This window comes from Lycium ferocissimum, chromosome 12 (assembly GCF_029784015.1).
Source record: "Lycium ferocissimum isolate CSIRO_LF1 chromosome 12, AGI_CSIRO_Lferr_CH_V1, whole genome shotgun sequence".
NCBI lineage: Eukaryota > Viridiplantae > Streptophyta > Magnoliopsida > Solanales > Solanaceae > Lycium > Lycium ferocissimum.
The window spans coordinates 32,484,936-32,500,728 of record NC_081353.1 but is presented as its reverse complement, the minus strand read 5'-3'; the positions used below and the strand labels follow the sequence as shown (position 1 = coordinate 32,500,728).

The following is a 15,793-nucleotide window of genomic DNA, read 5'->3' as shown; positions in this document are numbered from 1 at the left end:
ACTTAGGTCGTGGCTTAAATGGAGATCCCAAAATCGGCTATTTATGCGTTTGCAATCGCTTTTTGTGGGAGTGCTTCGGACTCTCAGTCCAATATTATAAAGTAAAAATCTCACACTACAAGTTCTCCACGTTCTATAAGGGTATGGAAGCCCCTTTGACATGCCTAAAAGATAATTATATAATCCTCTTTATTCCATTATTCCCCTATACTACTCCAAGTGTGTAGATTCCAAGAGATTGTAGGATTTTTTGCAATAATGTTTTCTGTGATTTTACGCCTATCTCATTCTCTTTTAATACTTTTATTCACCATGGTTCACACATACAAACCAGTACATCTAATGGTCAAAGTGACTTTCTTTTGTTATCCTCTATATATGTGTGGACTTGCAGAGTCTCCGAATATGATCATTTTTTAATCTTTTCCAATCTTCTATGACCACACATCCATCTTAACATCCGCATGCTTGCAAAACTCCTCTTTTGGATATATTGGACATTAGAGGCTAACATTTACTCAGGTATAACTCATTATTAATCGTTCCATTGAACTAGCCTTTCACTTCGGAAATTAATTTACTTTTCATATCATTCTAATAACACTACTCCATGTCAATCATCCTTTCCGTCGATGTTTAATAACCTCATCAATCATACCATCCTCCTAGAACACCTAGCTTAAATACACAAATTGTTTGCATTTAAGCACCGCAACCCTGTCTGATCTCACCTCAACTTTACTCTTATGCTAACACACACATAATGCATATATTTAGTCTCACTTCAATTAGTAACAGAGCTTTTTTCATAATTGCATACAACAAGCACAACCAATTTGAATTGAAACATCATTTTTGTGTGGTTACCACAAAAAAGTATGTTAAAAGCAAAGATAAATTAACCAAAACAGGAAAGAAAAAACAAAAAAGAGAGTTAAAAGCAAAACCATTGATGTTTCTTTGCAACAATGCATCGCAGTGAATAGGTGTAATCTATGAAGAGAGTCAGAATAAAGCCTCATATTCTCATTATCTGTGATAAGTATAAACATTCTATCCGAGCAGTTCACATCAGAATCTATGGCAATTAGAAAATAATCGAAGGACGGAATCGCTTCACACATTATACCAAGTTCTCTCTCGTCTGTCTTCACTGTCTATCTGCATCTTCAACAAAAATTTAGCCACCTCCGGATTTGAGTGTATTACTCAACCTACAATTAAGAGAATCAAGAAAGTACATGAGAATAGTTGGTATGTTCTAAGCATGTGTTCGCGCGTGCGTTTTTCTCTTTTTGTGTGTGTTCTACTCACATGAAGACATTTCACAAGGAACTACAAATGCGATAACAAGTATCATTGCAGAGCGGAAAAAAAAAAAAAGCGAGGCTGAAAAATGCTTTACATGGCCTTGGATCCTCTTATCCTGATAGGCTACAAAGTTTGACATATATCACTTTGTTTACTAATCTTATTTTATTAAATAATCGCTTTCCCAAAGAACTCAATTGAGAGGATCCTTGGAGCAATGGTAAAGTTATCTCCAAGCGACCTATAGGTCACGGGTTTGAGCCGTGGAATCAGCCACTAATACTTGATTCACGGAAGGCTGCCTATATTACATCTTCTTGGGGTGCGGCCCTTTCCCGAGCCTGGGTGAACACGGGATGTTGTGCACCGGGCTGCCTTTTTTTCTCACCAAAGAACCAAATTAATGACAAGTGAGAACAAAATATAACACGAGCATCCTTTCTACTTTTATGTTCCCTCGTAGTAAGCAAAATTAGGAAGGCAGAATCCAGAATTATTCATAAAGTCTACCGACAAATGGTGACAGCACATAAACCCCAGACATAACATGGACTGACATAACAAATAAGGACTGCGAGTGATATGACCAATGGGACCAATCAGTGTTTCAATAAAGATGGCTGTGTTCATGCTATATATGATTAATTGCCGTTAAGAGCATGAACAAGAACTTAGAATTTGAGCTCACCAGTCCAAGCCCTCAAAGAGCCCTTCTCCTTTGAGGGCAGAAGTCTTAAAAATAGCCCATTGTCTATTTTTAATCTTGTGCAACTCTAAGGCCTCAGTCACTGCAGCATCATCGAGTGCACCAGGAAGATCCTGTCAACAATTGAAGACTCCAAATAAATGAATGTGAACAGATACATGCTTATCTGATCAAGCGGCTAATGTAAGTCAAGATGTGTGTTGGCGTATCTGCACGTCGGGTGTGTGTGTGTGATAGAGAGAGAGAGAGAGAGAGAGAGAGAGACAGAGACAGACAGAGAGTGCAAGTGGGGCAAAGAAAGAACGACGACGACTACACCTTATAGACTGTTTGGCCAAGCTTCCAAAAACCGATTATTTTGAAAAGTGCTTTACAAAAATATATTTTTGGACAGTAGCAGTTTGAGTTTGGTTAATCAATTTGAGAAGCACTTTTGTCAATATTAGCTACTACTCAAAAACACTTATTTTCTCTAAAAGCTTGGCCAAACACCTCAACCTTCTCAAATAAGCAGTTTTTGATAAAAAATAAGCCCTTTTCACTTTCCTAAAAGCTTGGCCAAACAGGCTATTAATACCAAACTATTTGGAGGCTGCTATATGAATCATCTATTTTCAATTGCGCTCTACTGAGCCCTACTTCATTCCAATAACCAATAGTTTGTCTTTAATACAAACTAGAGGTTCTCTATCCTCACATTGGCACACAAATCTCTAGAGGCAAAAGAAGAACTACGTAGCAATTTTGAGACTAAATACTAATGCAAAAGTACAAGCTTTATAATGAAAAGTAACATTGCATTTACTCCAGGATCAAGTGGACCAAACTAGCAAGGACACAAACCTGCTTGTTAGCATATACGAGAACAACAGCACCTTTCAACTCTTCCTCCTGGGGAAAAAAAGGAAATACAGTTGACAATTTTCATCCAAGTTACACACATCGTAATTGCTATTCCTCACAAATCAATAAAAGCTCAACTGGAAATTAGAAGAAGATGCAAAAGAAAAAAGTTTAGATGGCTTCCTGGTAGTAAAAGATTGTGTTTCTAACTTTCTATAATTTTTGTAACTCCTCTTAAAAAGTTGCACCTCTGGCACCCACACGAATGCAATTCTAGCATAGATAGTGATTATTCGCCACTCGCTACAATATGGATCTTTAACTGTGCAAAATTGACAGTATGGAAAACTAAAGCATGTGGGAGCGGCTTTTCCATTTTCAAGTCCTTTACAAAGTTCCTTTTCGCAAAGCTTTTGGATTGAAGGACACTTGTCACTTTCAGGTTGCAGGCTAACTACAACTCAAAAAACACTCTTGAGAGATTTGAACTTCCATAAGAAAAACAACAACCATGTCTCAATCTCAAACAAATCAAGATCGGCTATATAATCCTCACTACCTAAATGCAGCTTTGTGTTTAGGAATTATCTACTAGATCTTTGATTCATTACATAACAATCTTGGAAAAAGTAAATAAAAAAAAGTATTATGTTGCTTCCATTCATCGCAGGAATGAGACTACGTATTCCATACATTTTACAGTTTCACCTTCTTTTTTTTTTTTTTTTTGAGAATGGTAACAGTTAATCTATATATCCACAGGTATAACTACATCCAAATATGTAGTCCCCCTTCAAAAGTGTTACAGTTTACATTGCCCTACTATTTCCACTAGATTACAACCAGTCTATAGCTGTCAAAGTATCTACTGTTTGACCTATCATCTTCTGCATGCTGCTCTGCTTATCTTCAAAGCATCTCTGATTTCTCTCCTTCCAAACTGTCCACCATATGCTTGCTGGGACAATCTGCCATCTCTTCTCCTTCTTTGCTACATTCTCGCCTTACAGTTTCACCTTATGCTTCTGCTTAACTTTCTTTTTGATATTTCACAAGTTTATACATTCTAAAAGTCAGTTTTTTTAGGTATTATTGTGTGTTCAGAATTCCTTCACTTGACAGTGAAAAACACAGATGCATCTCCTTTGCAATACTAGCTGTTGTTTTGGTAAATCTAAGTTAGTTTAGTATTTACAGTGTGTTATCAGAATGCCAAAATAAAAAGACATGTCATGTTTAGCATCAACTGTTCACAGTAAGAACCTAATAAAATCAAAAGCAGAATATATATGTTAGAGCAGCAAGGAAAAGTTACCTCCAATATGGCATGGAACTCCTCTTTAGCAACCACGAGCCTATCAGTGTCACTTGAGTCAACAACGTAGATTATAGCTTGAGTATTAGGAAAATAGCACCTCCAGTATGGCCTAAGCAGCAAAAGAACCCATGAAGGACCTTTCCACATTTGGAAAAATCACGAAGTTGGATTTGAGATAAACGTTATGATGCCAATCAAAAGAGCAGACATAGTAGGTACACAGTATCAAAAGAAGATGAGATAAACATTATGAGGCTTTGTTGGCTCTAAAGTATACTATAACAGGAAGATGCCCAACTCTTGGGTCACACTGATAGTAGATAAGATCTGCCTATACTTACTGTAAAACATTCTATAAGCTAAAGAAGCGGAAGTGGGTGTCTCGCTGCATAATTTTAATGCAGAAGTCCTAAAAATCAGCAGACTTGATTTCCAGATAAGGAAAGATACTGCATATATTGAGAACAAATCAATTCTTGAATAAATCGAATTTCAAGAGTACATTTATTCAAACATTGTGACACGTGTCGAATAGTTTGATTTGGGATTACGAGGCTGGAACAGTAGCACTGGAGACGAGCATATTAATTAATGAGGTCAACTTCCACCAGACCACCATGCACATAGTAGATTTCAAGATAGATACAACAGATATAAGATACTTCTACATTTCTTTTTAGTACAAAGTCTGAGAGCCATAGAAGTTACCTGATACTAGTCTGCCCCCCTGCATTATTTTAAGAAAAAAGAAAAACAAAGAAACATTATTAAAAGCAAGCTGTATTGTTGGTTTTAGGTAGAGAGAAAAAACAAGTAGAAAGATGCTATGCAGAAGAAAGCAACAAAAGCAAATCTGTCAAGAAACATCCAGAAAAATAAAGAAGTAATTTTAAAGAAAAAAAAGAGAGAAACAAGATAAGAGGAAATGAGAAGAGCCCTAAAAATGGTCTTTGGTTTGAACAATCAGAGAGATTTGCATGATTACACTTCATTTTTTATTACAATGTCACAGTTTACTTTAGTGATATAGCACAACAAACTTGATGAGGAAAGTGTAACCACCACTTGGAAATGTAGCTAAGGCCTAAGGCAATCAGATACTTCACAAAATAACGAATTGAATAGTGAAGTCGTTTAATGGCAATCATCAGCAAGTCTCGCAGTAAAGCAAGCTAGAATTGATGATATAAAGACTTGGAATATTCATCCACCGCGTGAAACTGCAGATTCTTTTAAGCAGCAAGAAGTAAGATTACGTGCTCAGAATTGGCTTGAGATAAGTTCCAAGACTTCGAATCTTTTTCCAGTGTAGGTTAACCATTTAGATAGCTTTACGCAAAGTGTTTTCTGAATCCCAGACAATTAATTTTTTTTTTTTTCCAACTAGTGTCATATGATCACTTTTTGTCCAATACAAAGTATAGTGTAAAACAGTAAAAGGACAATAACGGAGAAATCTCATTCCACCTATATCTTGGGATCTTATATCCAGCTTAAATGAAAAGGAAACATTTAATATTCCGAGACTGACAGAGAAACTGAAATATAAAATCAAACACATTGCTTCTCATATTTAACTCTGTTAAAGACATAATTAAGTAATTAAAAGTGTACTCTCTCTGATAGCTTAAGCCTTTAGATGAGATCAGTGCTTTTAAGAGCGAAAAACACAAAAAAGCAACAAGGTCCAAGGGGCTTGAAGCGAAAAAGCAAGAATAAAGTGCACATTCAAAAACACCAGAGATATATGAATTTAGTACCATAATAATTGATTGCAATTAAAATAGCAAATTTCAGTATCAAATTATACGATAATGTCGATATTTATCCAACTCCTCAAAGTTGAGACTCAACGAACCAATTGCTTCTATTTGGGATCACTTTGCACATCATTATTTGAAGTGCAGATTTATATGAAGCGCATGGCTTCACCCTGAAAGCGATAACCCCTTGCTTCACATCGCTTCAAGCGACAAAGCGATGGCTTTAATAACACGGGATGAGATAGCCACATATTTCAATATGGTATTAGAACCGGCAGAGTCATGGTTTCGAGTCTACCGCCATCCATTATCAAAAAGAATCTCCATATGCTTGGCCCAAGAAAATCAGTTTAGCCCGCACATGCCCCTGATGTTTATTGCTATCTTACAAAATGTTAGATGTCATAATCATGTTGTATTTGCCCCTCAGTAAAAAAAGAAAAGAAGAAACCAAGTTTATGTTTAAGGTGGAAGAGGCATTAATGTGCAGAATGGAACTGCATAACATACAATGCCACGACTACTAAGGAAAAAGAAACAATAAATAGGACACGCTCTCTAATTCCTTTTACACAATCTTCGTTGTACCAAAAGAGCAGTATGTTGCTTAATAGGTTCTTTTATTTTTTAGGAGCCTCTAATCGATTTACCTTTGTTTATTCACTTCGTCACATTGAAATATGCTAGTTTGCAGTTTAAGTTTCATGATACTCCCTCTATTTCAGTTTATGTGAACCTATTTTACTGGGCAAGGAGTTTAAGAAAGAAAGGAAGACTTTGGAGCTAGTGGTTTTAGACATGCCATAACATGAATATAAGATTTTTAAAACTTGTAATCCTAAACATGCCCTAACATTTCTGTGGCTATAAAAGTTTCTCACTAATGCTAAATGAGAAGTTTAAATTTAATATTCAAATTTATAAAGGGGCCAGTCTTTTTCAAACAAATTAAAAAGGAAATAGGTTCACGTAAACTGAAACAGAGGGAATATTACATTACAGTTAGTCTTTTGCTAAATTGAATAATTTCCTTTTGTTTTTCCTATTTTCCTTGCTTCATAAAGGATTGTGTTTCAGTTGAATAAGCTATGCACTTTTTTGGGATATGGTAAACTCCGCTCCTCCCCAAACAGCCTACCCCAGAAGCCATCCATGGTCCTTTCCCTCTTTGCTCCCTTGGTGACTCAACACCCAATCTTATGGTTGGAGGTGGAGTATCTTTCCCACTAGGATATCCCTCCCTTTTCAAGACATACACCTCAATTACTAAGCTTGAGGAAATGTTCAGGCCAGCTTGCGCGCACCTCAACTATTCCACCGGGTACCTACCTCCCACCAATACCAGTCTATGGTAACTATGGCCACCAAGGCTTAGGCAGATAAATAGAAATCAGCTAGTGCTTTTTTGCCTCCGCTTGACCTTGAACCTGAGACCTCATGGTTCTCCTCCCACTTCATTGACCCATTGGCCAAACTCGTGGGTGCAAGCTTAAGGATACAATACGCTGGATGATGCTTACACGAGGCTTAATTTAGGCCTCATTTGTTTGCACCTAATTAGCGTCTGAATCTGGATGGTTCAGATCTCAGCCCATTAAGTGCATTTGTTTTTTGTCTTTTAAAATCTCTTAATGGGTCTTAATAAGTCTGAATCGGTCAGTATCTGAATAACATTCAGATTCTACGCTAAAAGTTACCAGTTTCCAAAAAAAAAAAAAAATCAGATTCTACGCTACCATTTTACTTACGGAAAAGAGATAGGCTATACTCTCTCTCTCTCTCTCTCTCAACCCAAAGCCCATCCTCTGTCTCTCCAACTACAACCAGGCAAAACTTTTTCTCTTCAACAGTAGGTTTCAAAATCTTTACAAGATCTCTTTTTTTGCAAAGCTTTATATGTTTTTTTTTTCTTTGTTTTCTGTTTGCAATAGAATGGTGACTTGAATCTGCCTATGTTACTTTCGTCAAAGGTATCTGGGCATCAGTATCATCCAGGCAGAATCCTCCTTGATATAATCTTAACTTAAGGGGTGTCTTTTTTCCTCCTATCTTCTCAAATCTTCCCTCCTTAGTTTTCATTATGATATTACTAGATGTTTCTTGGGTATAATTTACACCCAATTGAGTAGGAATGCAGAAAAATTTCCAAAGATTAAATTCAACCCCAACAACACAATGAGGGAATTGCACTTTATGATTTTATTTTGTTGCAATTAAGATTTTTTAATATTTTATTGATTTGACATTTAATTACTTTTTATTTGAATCATATTTGTTATGTTTAATAAATATAAATAAATTATACACATTCAGATGTTGAGAAAACAAACAGTTTTAATCATTCGGTGTTCAGATCTAAAGACAACATCTTAATCATTCAGATGTGCATTCAGATTCAGATGTCTTAATCTTAAAGAAACAAAAAAAAACAAAAAAACAAAAAAAAAATGCAGCCAGAGATGAATGAAAGTTTTACAAATTACACGAACTGATTACTTATTTTGAATTATTAGCCCATGACCATCCCCACCGAACATATTTAGCCACATTAAAGCATCAAAGGGACATGAAATTAGTGTCTTATGCAAAAAGCTGCAAGAGATTGAGCTAACTTTAGAAAAATGGGCCGAACGGAAGAGTTCCTGTCTGACAAAATTAGTTAAAAGTTAAGGGAATTTCACGAAAAAACATTTACTACAAATAAAAAGTATCAGAAAAGAGCATGAAATGAGTGTATTATGATATGAGATTAAAGCTGGAAAAGATTGAGCTCATCACAAAACGTGGGCAGAAGAGAAACAATTTTTTTCAAACAAAATCTAGCTAAGTTTCAGGAATATTTTGACTAGAAAATGTCCTAAAGCAATCAATTACTATAACATTTACTAAAAAAAATTCAGAACATATAGACCATTAGTTTGAATTTCGCTCAAGAAAAATTTCCTCAGATCATGAAATGGCATCCAAGAATGAAACTAGGACAAGTTTGCTTTAATTCATCAACGTACCTAGATCCCAAACTTGAAACTTGATATTGTTATACTGCACGGTCTCAACATTAAATCCAATTGCTGCATCATGAAAAATAAAGAAATATCAACAAAACGATCCATTACAAAACAAAGGGAGAAAGGTACAAAAGAAAACTCATATCCTCTCTTCTCTTAAACAATGTAAGAAAATGATATGAAGTTATAGTTCAATGATCAAAAGGCGGAGGCTGAGGTTCAAATCCCATGGAAGTATGGGTTTGCTTCCAAGCTAATAGCCTGTTTGGCCAAACTTCTAAAATTTGCTTATTTTGGAATGTGCTTTTTAGTCAGAAGTGTTTTTTGAAAAAGTACTTTTGGAAAGTAGTAGTTTGTGTTTGGCTAATCAATTTGAAAAGAGCTTTTGCTAATATTAGAGAAGCAGTTTGTGCTTTGTAAAGGTTCCAAAAGTGTTACGAAGAAAATATACTAATTCAACTTCTGGAAAACAAATTTTGTTATTACTCAAAAGCATTTATCTTTTTTCCTAAAAACTTGGTCAAACACCTCAACTCATATCCTCTCTTCAAACCATCCATTACAAAACAAAATGGAGAAAGGTTATAAATGAAAACCCTTATCCTCTCAACACTTAAACAATGTAAGAAAATATTGGTGGAGGTAACGAATATGTAGTGGAATTAGTTGAGGTGCTCGCAAGTTGGCCCGGACACCACAGTTATCCAAAAAAAGTAAGAAAATGCAATGAAGTTATAGCTCAATGATTAAGGTGGAGGTAGGGATCCAAATGCTGTGGAAGTATGAGGTTTGCTTCAAGCTAAATCTTGATGTACTCTTTACTAGCGTGTGCAAGGCGGTTGAATTTCCAACCCATAGATGGCACATACAATTCTGTAAATACAATTCTATCTCATGACCAAAACAGAGAGAGATCACAAAATTATGGCGAATCGCCACAATTTCATTTTCTTTTTGACAAGTCACAACTTCATATTCACTAGAAAATGCCTAAATCTATCTCTAATCAACTAGGCATTAGCAGTATTCCTCTCTCTTCACAAAATGATCATCGCATTTCTCTTTCCAATAGCAAAAATATGGTCTTTAAACAATTATTCTTCAATGAGATCTATGGTCATTGGTATACGAAAAATTGCCACTTATACTAACTCTCTGTCAATTTGAACATCTTATTTCTTTTTAAGTAGAATAGGTATATCTGGTTTAGTTTGAAATATTGGTAAGATTTAACAAAGGGGACAAATAAATCTAGAGGAAGAGTGACACAAGTAATCATTTTGTTTTTCAACACACAAGTAATTATTCATTTCACTAAAATATTGAAACAAAAAAAAAAAAAAAAAAAAAAAGGGAAATAAAGAAGAGAACCTACTTGGAATAGTGGAAACTACTTCACCCATCTGAAGACGATCTGCATCGCAAAATAAAAAAATATGAAAACCCGCAATCCAAATCACAAAATAAGCAAAAGGGTATGCAGAAAAACCACTAAATCACCAAGCAAAAGGGTAACAATAAAACCCACTAAATCACAATTGCATTACCATTTTCTAAAAGAAAAACAGTAAATCACAAAATAAGCAAAAGGGTACTCATAAAGACAAGTAAATTATACAGAGAATTGTTGTTTTGCCAGCATTATTGAGTCCAAGAACTAAGATCCATACTAATCAAACTCAATACTAAGCAAAAGGGTATCCAAAAAAACTACTAAATCACAAATCTTTACCATTACATTAACATTTTCACCAACAAAAAAAAAAAAAAAAAAAAAAAAGTAAATCACAAAAAGGAGCTAAAGGGTATCCATAAAAAAAAACAGAAAAACCACTAAATCACAAGTATATTACCATTTTCAACCAAAAAAAACACCACTAAATCACAACAATAAGCAAAAGGGTATCCAGAAAAAATACTAAATCACAAGTATATTACCATTTTCAACCAAAAAAACACCACTAAATCACAACAATAAGCAAAAGAGTATCCAGAAAAAATACTAAATCACAAAATTAAGCAAAAGGGGATACAGTAAATCATACATAGAATAGTAGTTTTGCCAGCATTGTCAAGTCCAAGAACTAAGATCCGAGCTTCTTTATTCCCAAATAAAGATGAAAACAATCTTGAAAACACTAATCCCATTTCCCCCTTTCGCTTTGCTTCTTTCTGTAATTTACACAAATATCAAAAAAGATCAGATCTTTAACAAAAAATAACCAATTAACAAAATACCCTTCAATCCTAATTGAATGTAGTGAATATTTAGAGAGAAAAAATAAGAATTTTGAGTGAAAAGAATTACCAGAGAAAGCTAAAGGGTCTGCTTAATGGGAACTTGATTAGCGTTGGGGTTAAGTGTAGAAAGTGAAAAGAAAAACAAAAAAAGAAAAAAAAAAGATCAGATCTTGGAAAAAATAAACCAATTAGGAAAATACACTTTAGTGCTCCTTAACTTAAAGTTAGGGCCGGGCATAAATACCGAAAATTGAAAAATCGAACCGAACCTAACCGAAACTTCAACAAACCGAACCGAACCGAACTAGTTTGGTTCGGTGTTTGGTGTCCATCGTCAAAAAATCGAAACCGAAATAGCCGAACCGAAGTTTGATAAAACCGAATCGAAAAACCGAACGTGCACCGAAATTTAATACATTACCCAAAAAACTTAAAATAGCCCAGGCCCATTAAGTTTAAAGCAAAAAAAACCCAATTGTAATAAGTCCTCTTTTGCATTTGTATCCCTAATTTTCCACTTCAATCGAAAAAATCAAATATCTTTAATAAAAAAAGGTAACTAGGATGTCTCTTTAGGAGTAATGTATGTCATTTATGTGTTTTCTTAATTATTCTTACGGTATGTATATAACACCTAGTAATCTCATGTCATGATTATAGTTTTTTGTTCTTGTGTATCCCGTTTGTTTGATTTTGATTTCAATTTATCGGCCTTTATGTTTTATTGCTTTTAAGAATATGAATTAGTGTCAATGGAATCGCTTCTAATATTATATTAAAAAACCGAATTGAAAAAACCGAAACCGAACCGAACCGAACTTTAAAAAATCGAAACCGAAAGAACCGAACCGAACTAGTTTGGTTCGGTGTTTGGTGTCCACCTTCAAAAAACCGAACCCGAAATAGTCAAACCGAAGTTTGATAAAACCGAACGCCCACCCCTACTTAAAGTCCTCCTTGTTACACTATGTAATTTCGGATTAAGTGTGGATGTGTTAAATGATTATTAAGGTGGCATTTTAGACATGTGAAGTACTATCGGGTTGAGTTTGGGTGGAAATAGTTGTTTTGAAATCAAGACGAATGGTGAGGCGCTTAAGATTCGGTAGAATCAGCTAAGTTTACGGAAGGTCTGCCTTCCAGCCCGATTTCGTAGAAATCCATTGAGAACTTGAGAAAACTTAAAGCATTAAAGTTGTAGATCTTTGAAATACCTTTCCAACGATATATGGTGTTACCAGAAAAAGCTAAAGGGTCTGCTTAATTGGAACTTGATAACTGTTGGGGTTAAGTGTAGAAAGTGAAAGGGAAAAAAAAAATCAGATCTTTAACAAAAAAGAACCAATTAACAAAATGTCCTTTAATTCTAATTGAATGTAGTGAATATTTAGAGAAAAAAATAAGAATTTTGATTGAAAAGAATTACCAGAGAAAGCTAAAGGGTCTGCTTAATGGGAACTTGATTAGTGTTGGGGTTAAGTGTAGAGAGTGAAAGGGAAAAAAAATCAGATCTTGAAAAAACAAACCAATTAGGAAAATACCCTTTAGTCCTCCTTTGTGAACAAAATTCCAAAAAGAAAAGGGATAAAAAATAGTGTTTATACACCCGGTATACAATATTAAATGGTAACCAAACCATTGCAATTTACTATGGTTAAGTGATTTAATGAAGTCAGTATATACATTAATAGTTTTAGAAAATCAGGAAATGATTGTATTAATTTATTTATTAGAAAAGATTAATAATAACATCCAAGTATTAGTTGAAACAAGTAATTTGGAATTGAAACTGAAATTAATAATAAAAGAAGTCATTTTTCTATTTCTAATGAAAAACAAAAAATATTTTTGCCCGCATAGCCAAATAAGTCATTTGCACGATTGTCCTTCAAAGGCACTGGTCTTCAATTTTTGGCCCTCAAATTGGTGGTCTTTTGCCCTTCGCCTAATACCCCGAAGTTATGAGTTCCCGAGGTTATGGGTTCAAACTCCGGCTCAATAAAAAAAAAGAGTTTCGCAAGGCAAAGTTTCATAGCAAAATTAGGCCTATTCGGGCAAAAAGTAAGCCTTAAGGCAGAGTTTTGCAAAATTTCAACTGAATAAAAAAAAAATATTGCCTTAATGCAAACGTCTACCTTTTGCCTTCACCTGAAGGCAAAGCTCTGTCTTAAGGTAGAGTTTCGCTTTGCCTGAAGGCGAAACTCTACCTTAAGGCAGAGTTTGCCTCAAACTCTGCCTAAAGATAGCAAAACTCTGCCTAATCAGGAAGAGTTTGAGGCAAAACTCTGTCTGGCGAATCCAAACTCTAACTTGCGATTTTTTTTTATTATTTTTGACTAGGCGGGGTTCGAACCTGGAACCAAGGAGTTTTTAGCGAAGGGCAAAAATTAAGGACCACCAATTTGAGGGGCAAAAATTAAAGACCAGTGCTTTTGAAGGGCATTCTGCACAAAAAAAAAAAAATGACTGTTAACAGAGCATATGTGGCAACATGAAGATTGAGGTGGACAAAATATAGTATCTATTTCATGCCTATAATGAGCGTGAATATGAGGATCAGACCAAGAGGTTTTAAATAGTGTTTCAACAGCTTTATAAGTATCTAAACATGTGACGTCTATCAAGAGGCGAGTCGATTAGAGTGGTCAAAAAAAAAGGTTTTCAAGTTTCTTAAGAAGAGTTGCACATGATACCTTAGGCGAATCTCACATCGAAATGAAAGGGGAAATTGAAGAGTTTTGTAAGATATAGCACAAGTGCACATGGCATGAACCTTTTTGGGCTTGATAATATTGAAAACCAAACGACAAATAAGTAAAGCTTATTATGTGAAAGCAAATAATACGTTATATGAGTTTGGGTGTGACAAGATGCAACGGCATAAAGTTAGAGATCGGAAACACAATATTTATAATTCATTTTTTTTCATTTTCTTTATTTATTTATGATCACCGGGTTTGTGTTGAACAGGCACGTCAATTAATCATTAAAAACCTTACTTTAACCAACAAACACATGAACATTTTCTTTTTGTATTTTAGATTTCTATTGCTCTTCTCATCGAATTTATGACAATAAGAGAGGCAAAAACCAAAAGAAGAAACATATCCTGGTTGATATCTTCCATATATGTTTGCACTTTGTAATTTTTAAATGTATGCTTATTATTAAAATTTCAAAAGGTGGAAAACAGTAAAAAAAATCTTCTTTTATTTTTTAAGTTTTTCTTTCTTTTTAGAGCAAATCACTGGTTAATAAATCAAAGCATGAAATTAAAGAGAGAACCTCCCGGATAAGAAGATCAGTTATATATATGGAATCTATATTAAAAAGCATCTCTTCGTTCTGTGTGTTTCAAACAATGACACACAAAGTGAATATCCCAACAAGAAGAGCTTGTTTCTTTGAATCTCAACGTTGAAGAATTGAATTAATATTGACATAAGGTATAATATATTGGATATTTAAATAAGTCATTCTTATTTGATATTTTTAGTGTTTTGAAATGTGTGCTTCATTTCAAAGAAGCGTGTGCTTCATTTCAAAGAAGCGTGTGCTTCACTTCTCCTTTAATTTATCCATCTCAAGTCTCATGGAGTCCTTTGTACTTTTTGTTTCTAAAAATTGGCGAATCTAAAATTTAAACCTAAATCTTTAATGCATTTTAGTACTGAACTTATATTATGAGTTAGTAATTGTATTAAGAATAATGAGGCTGCTGATAATACTAATTGAAAGAATATTTTCCCGTAGTTTCCTTTCATTCCTTGAATTGGTTAATATACAAAAATATCCTACTCAAAATAGGAGAGTACAAAATATTACAAAATATTCTAACCTAAATAAGAGATTACAAAATATTTACATAATCTATCACACCCCCGCAGTCGAAACGGGAGGTTTACGAACGCTGAGACTGTCACGAAAATCTTCAAAAGGACACGAGGAAGACCTTTAGTGAAAATATCTGCAATCTGATATCGGGACGGGACATGAAGGACTCGAACTTGTCCCCGCCCAACCTTCTCTCGCACAAAATGAATGTCCATCTCAATATGTTTGGTGCGTTGATGTTGCACCGGATTACTAGACAGATATATGGCACTCACATTGTCACAATATACCAACGTAGCTTTGCGAACCGGACAATGTAGTTCTAATAAAAGATTGTGAATCCAGCAAGACTCAGAGACAACATTAGCTACACCCCGATACTCTGCTTCAGCGCTAGACCGAGAAAGAGTTAGTTGTCGCTTTGACGACCAAGAAATCAAGTTGTCACCCAAAAAGACACAATACCCCGACGTAGAACGATGAGTGTCCGGACAGCTACCGCAATCTGCATCAGTGTAGGAGACAAGGTCGGTGATCGATGATGGGTAGAGATGCAACCCGTGATCAAGAGTGCCACGAACATACCGCACAATCCGCTTAAGAGCAAGCATATGATCGTCCCGCGGTCATGCATATGTAAGCACACATGTTGGACAAGATATGAAATATCCGGTCTCGTGAAAGTGAGATGCCGAAGAGCACCCGCGAGACTACGATAATGAGTGGGATCGTCGCCAAGGAGCACCCGAAGTAGCACCGACCTTCGGTT

General features: G+C 35.0%; 1 protein-coding gene across 2 annotated transcripts; it reads right to left on the bottom strand.

The window, feature by feature from the left end:
• Positions 1-934: 934 nt before the first annotated feature.
• On the bottom strand, positions 935-12,723 carry LOC132038919 (ADP-ribosylation factor 1). 2 transcript variants are annotated; one of them, XM_059429412.1, is made up of 9 exons: positions 12,617-12,723; positions 10,995-11,121; positions 10,325-10,363; positions 8,950-9,012; positions 4,887-4,905; positions 4,176-4,287; positions 2,861-2,908; positions 2,000-2,130; positions 935-1,214 (listed from the first exon to the last, which is right to left on the bottom strand). In XM_059429412.1, the coding sequence occupies exons 2-9, from the start codon at positions 11,095-11,097 to the stop codon at positions 1,181-1,183; spliced, it is 549 nt and encodes a 182-aa protein (XP_059285395.1). In that variant the 5' UTR covers positions 11,098-11,121; positions 12,617-12,723; the 3' UTR covers positions 935-1,180. The 2 variants fall into 2 exon arrangements, with proteins under 2 accessions (XP_059285395.1, XP_059285394.1); XM_059429411.1 differs by lacking the exon at positions 12,617-12,723 and adding an exon at positions 11,258-11,408.
• Positions 12,724-15,793: the final 3,070 nt, after the last annotated feature.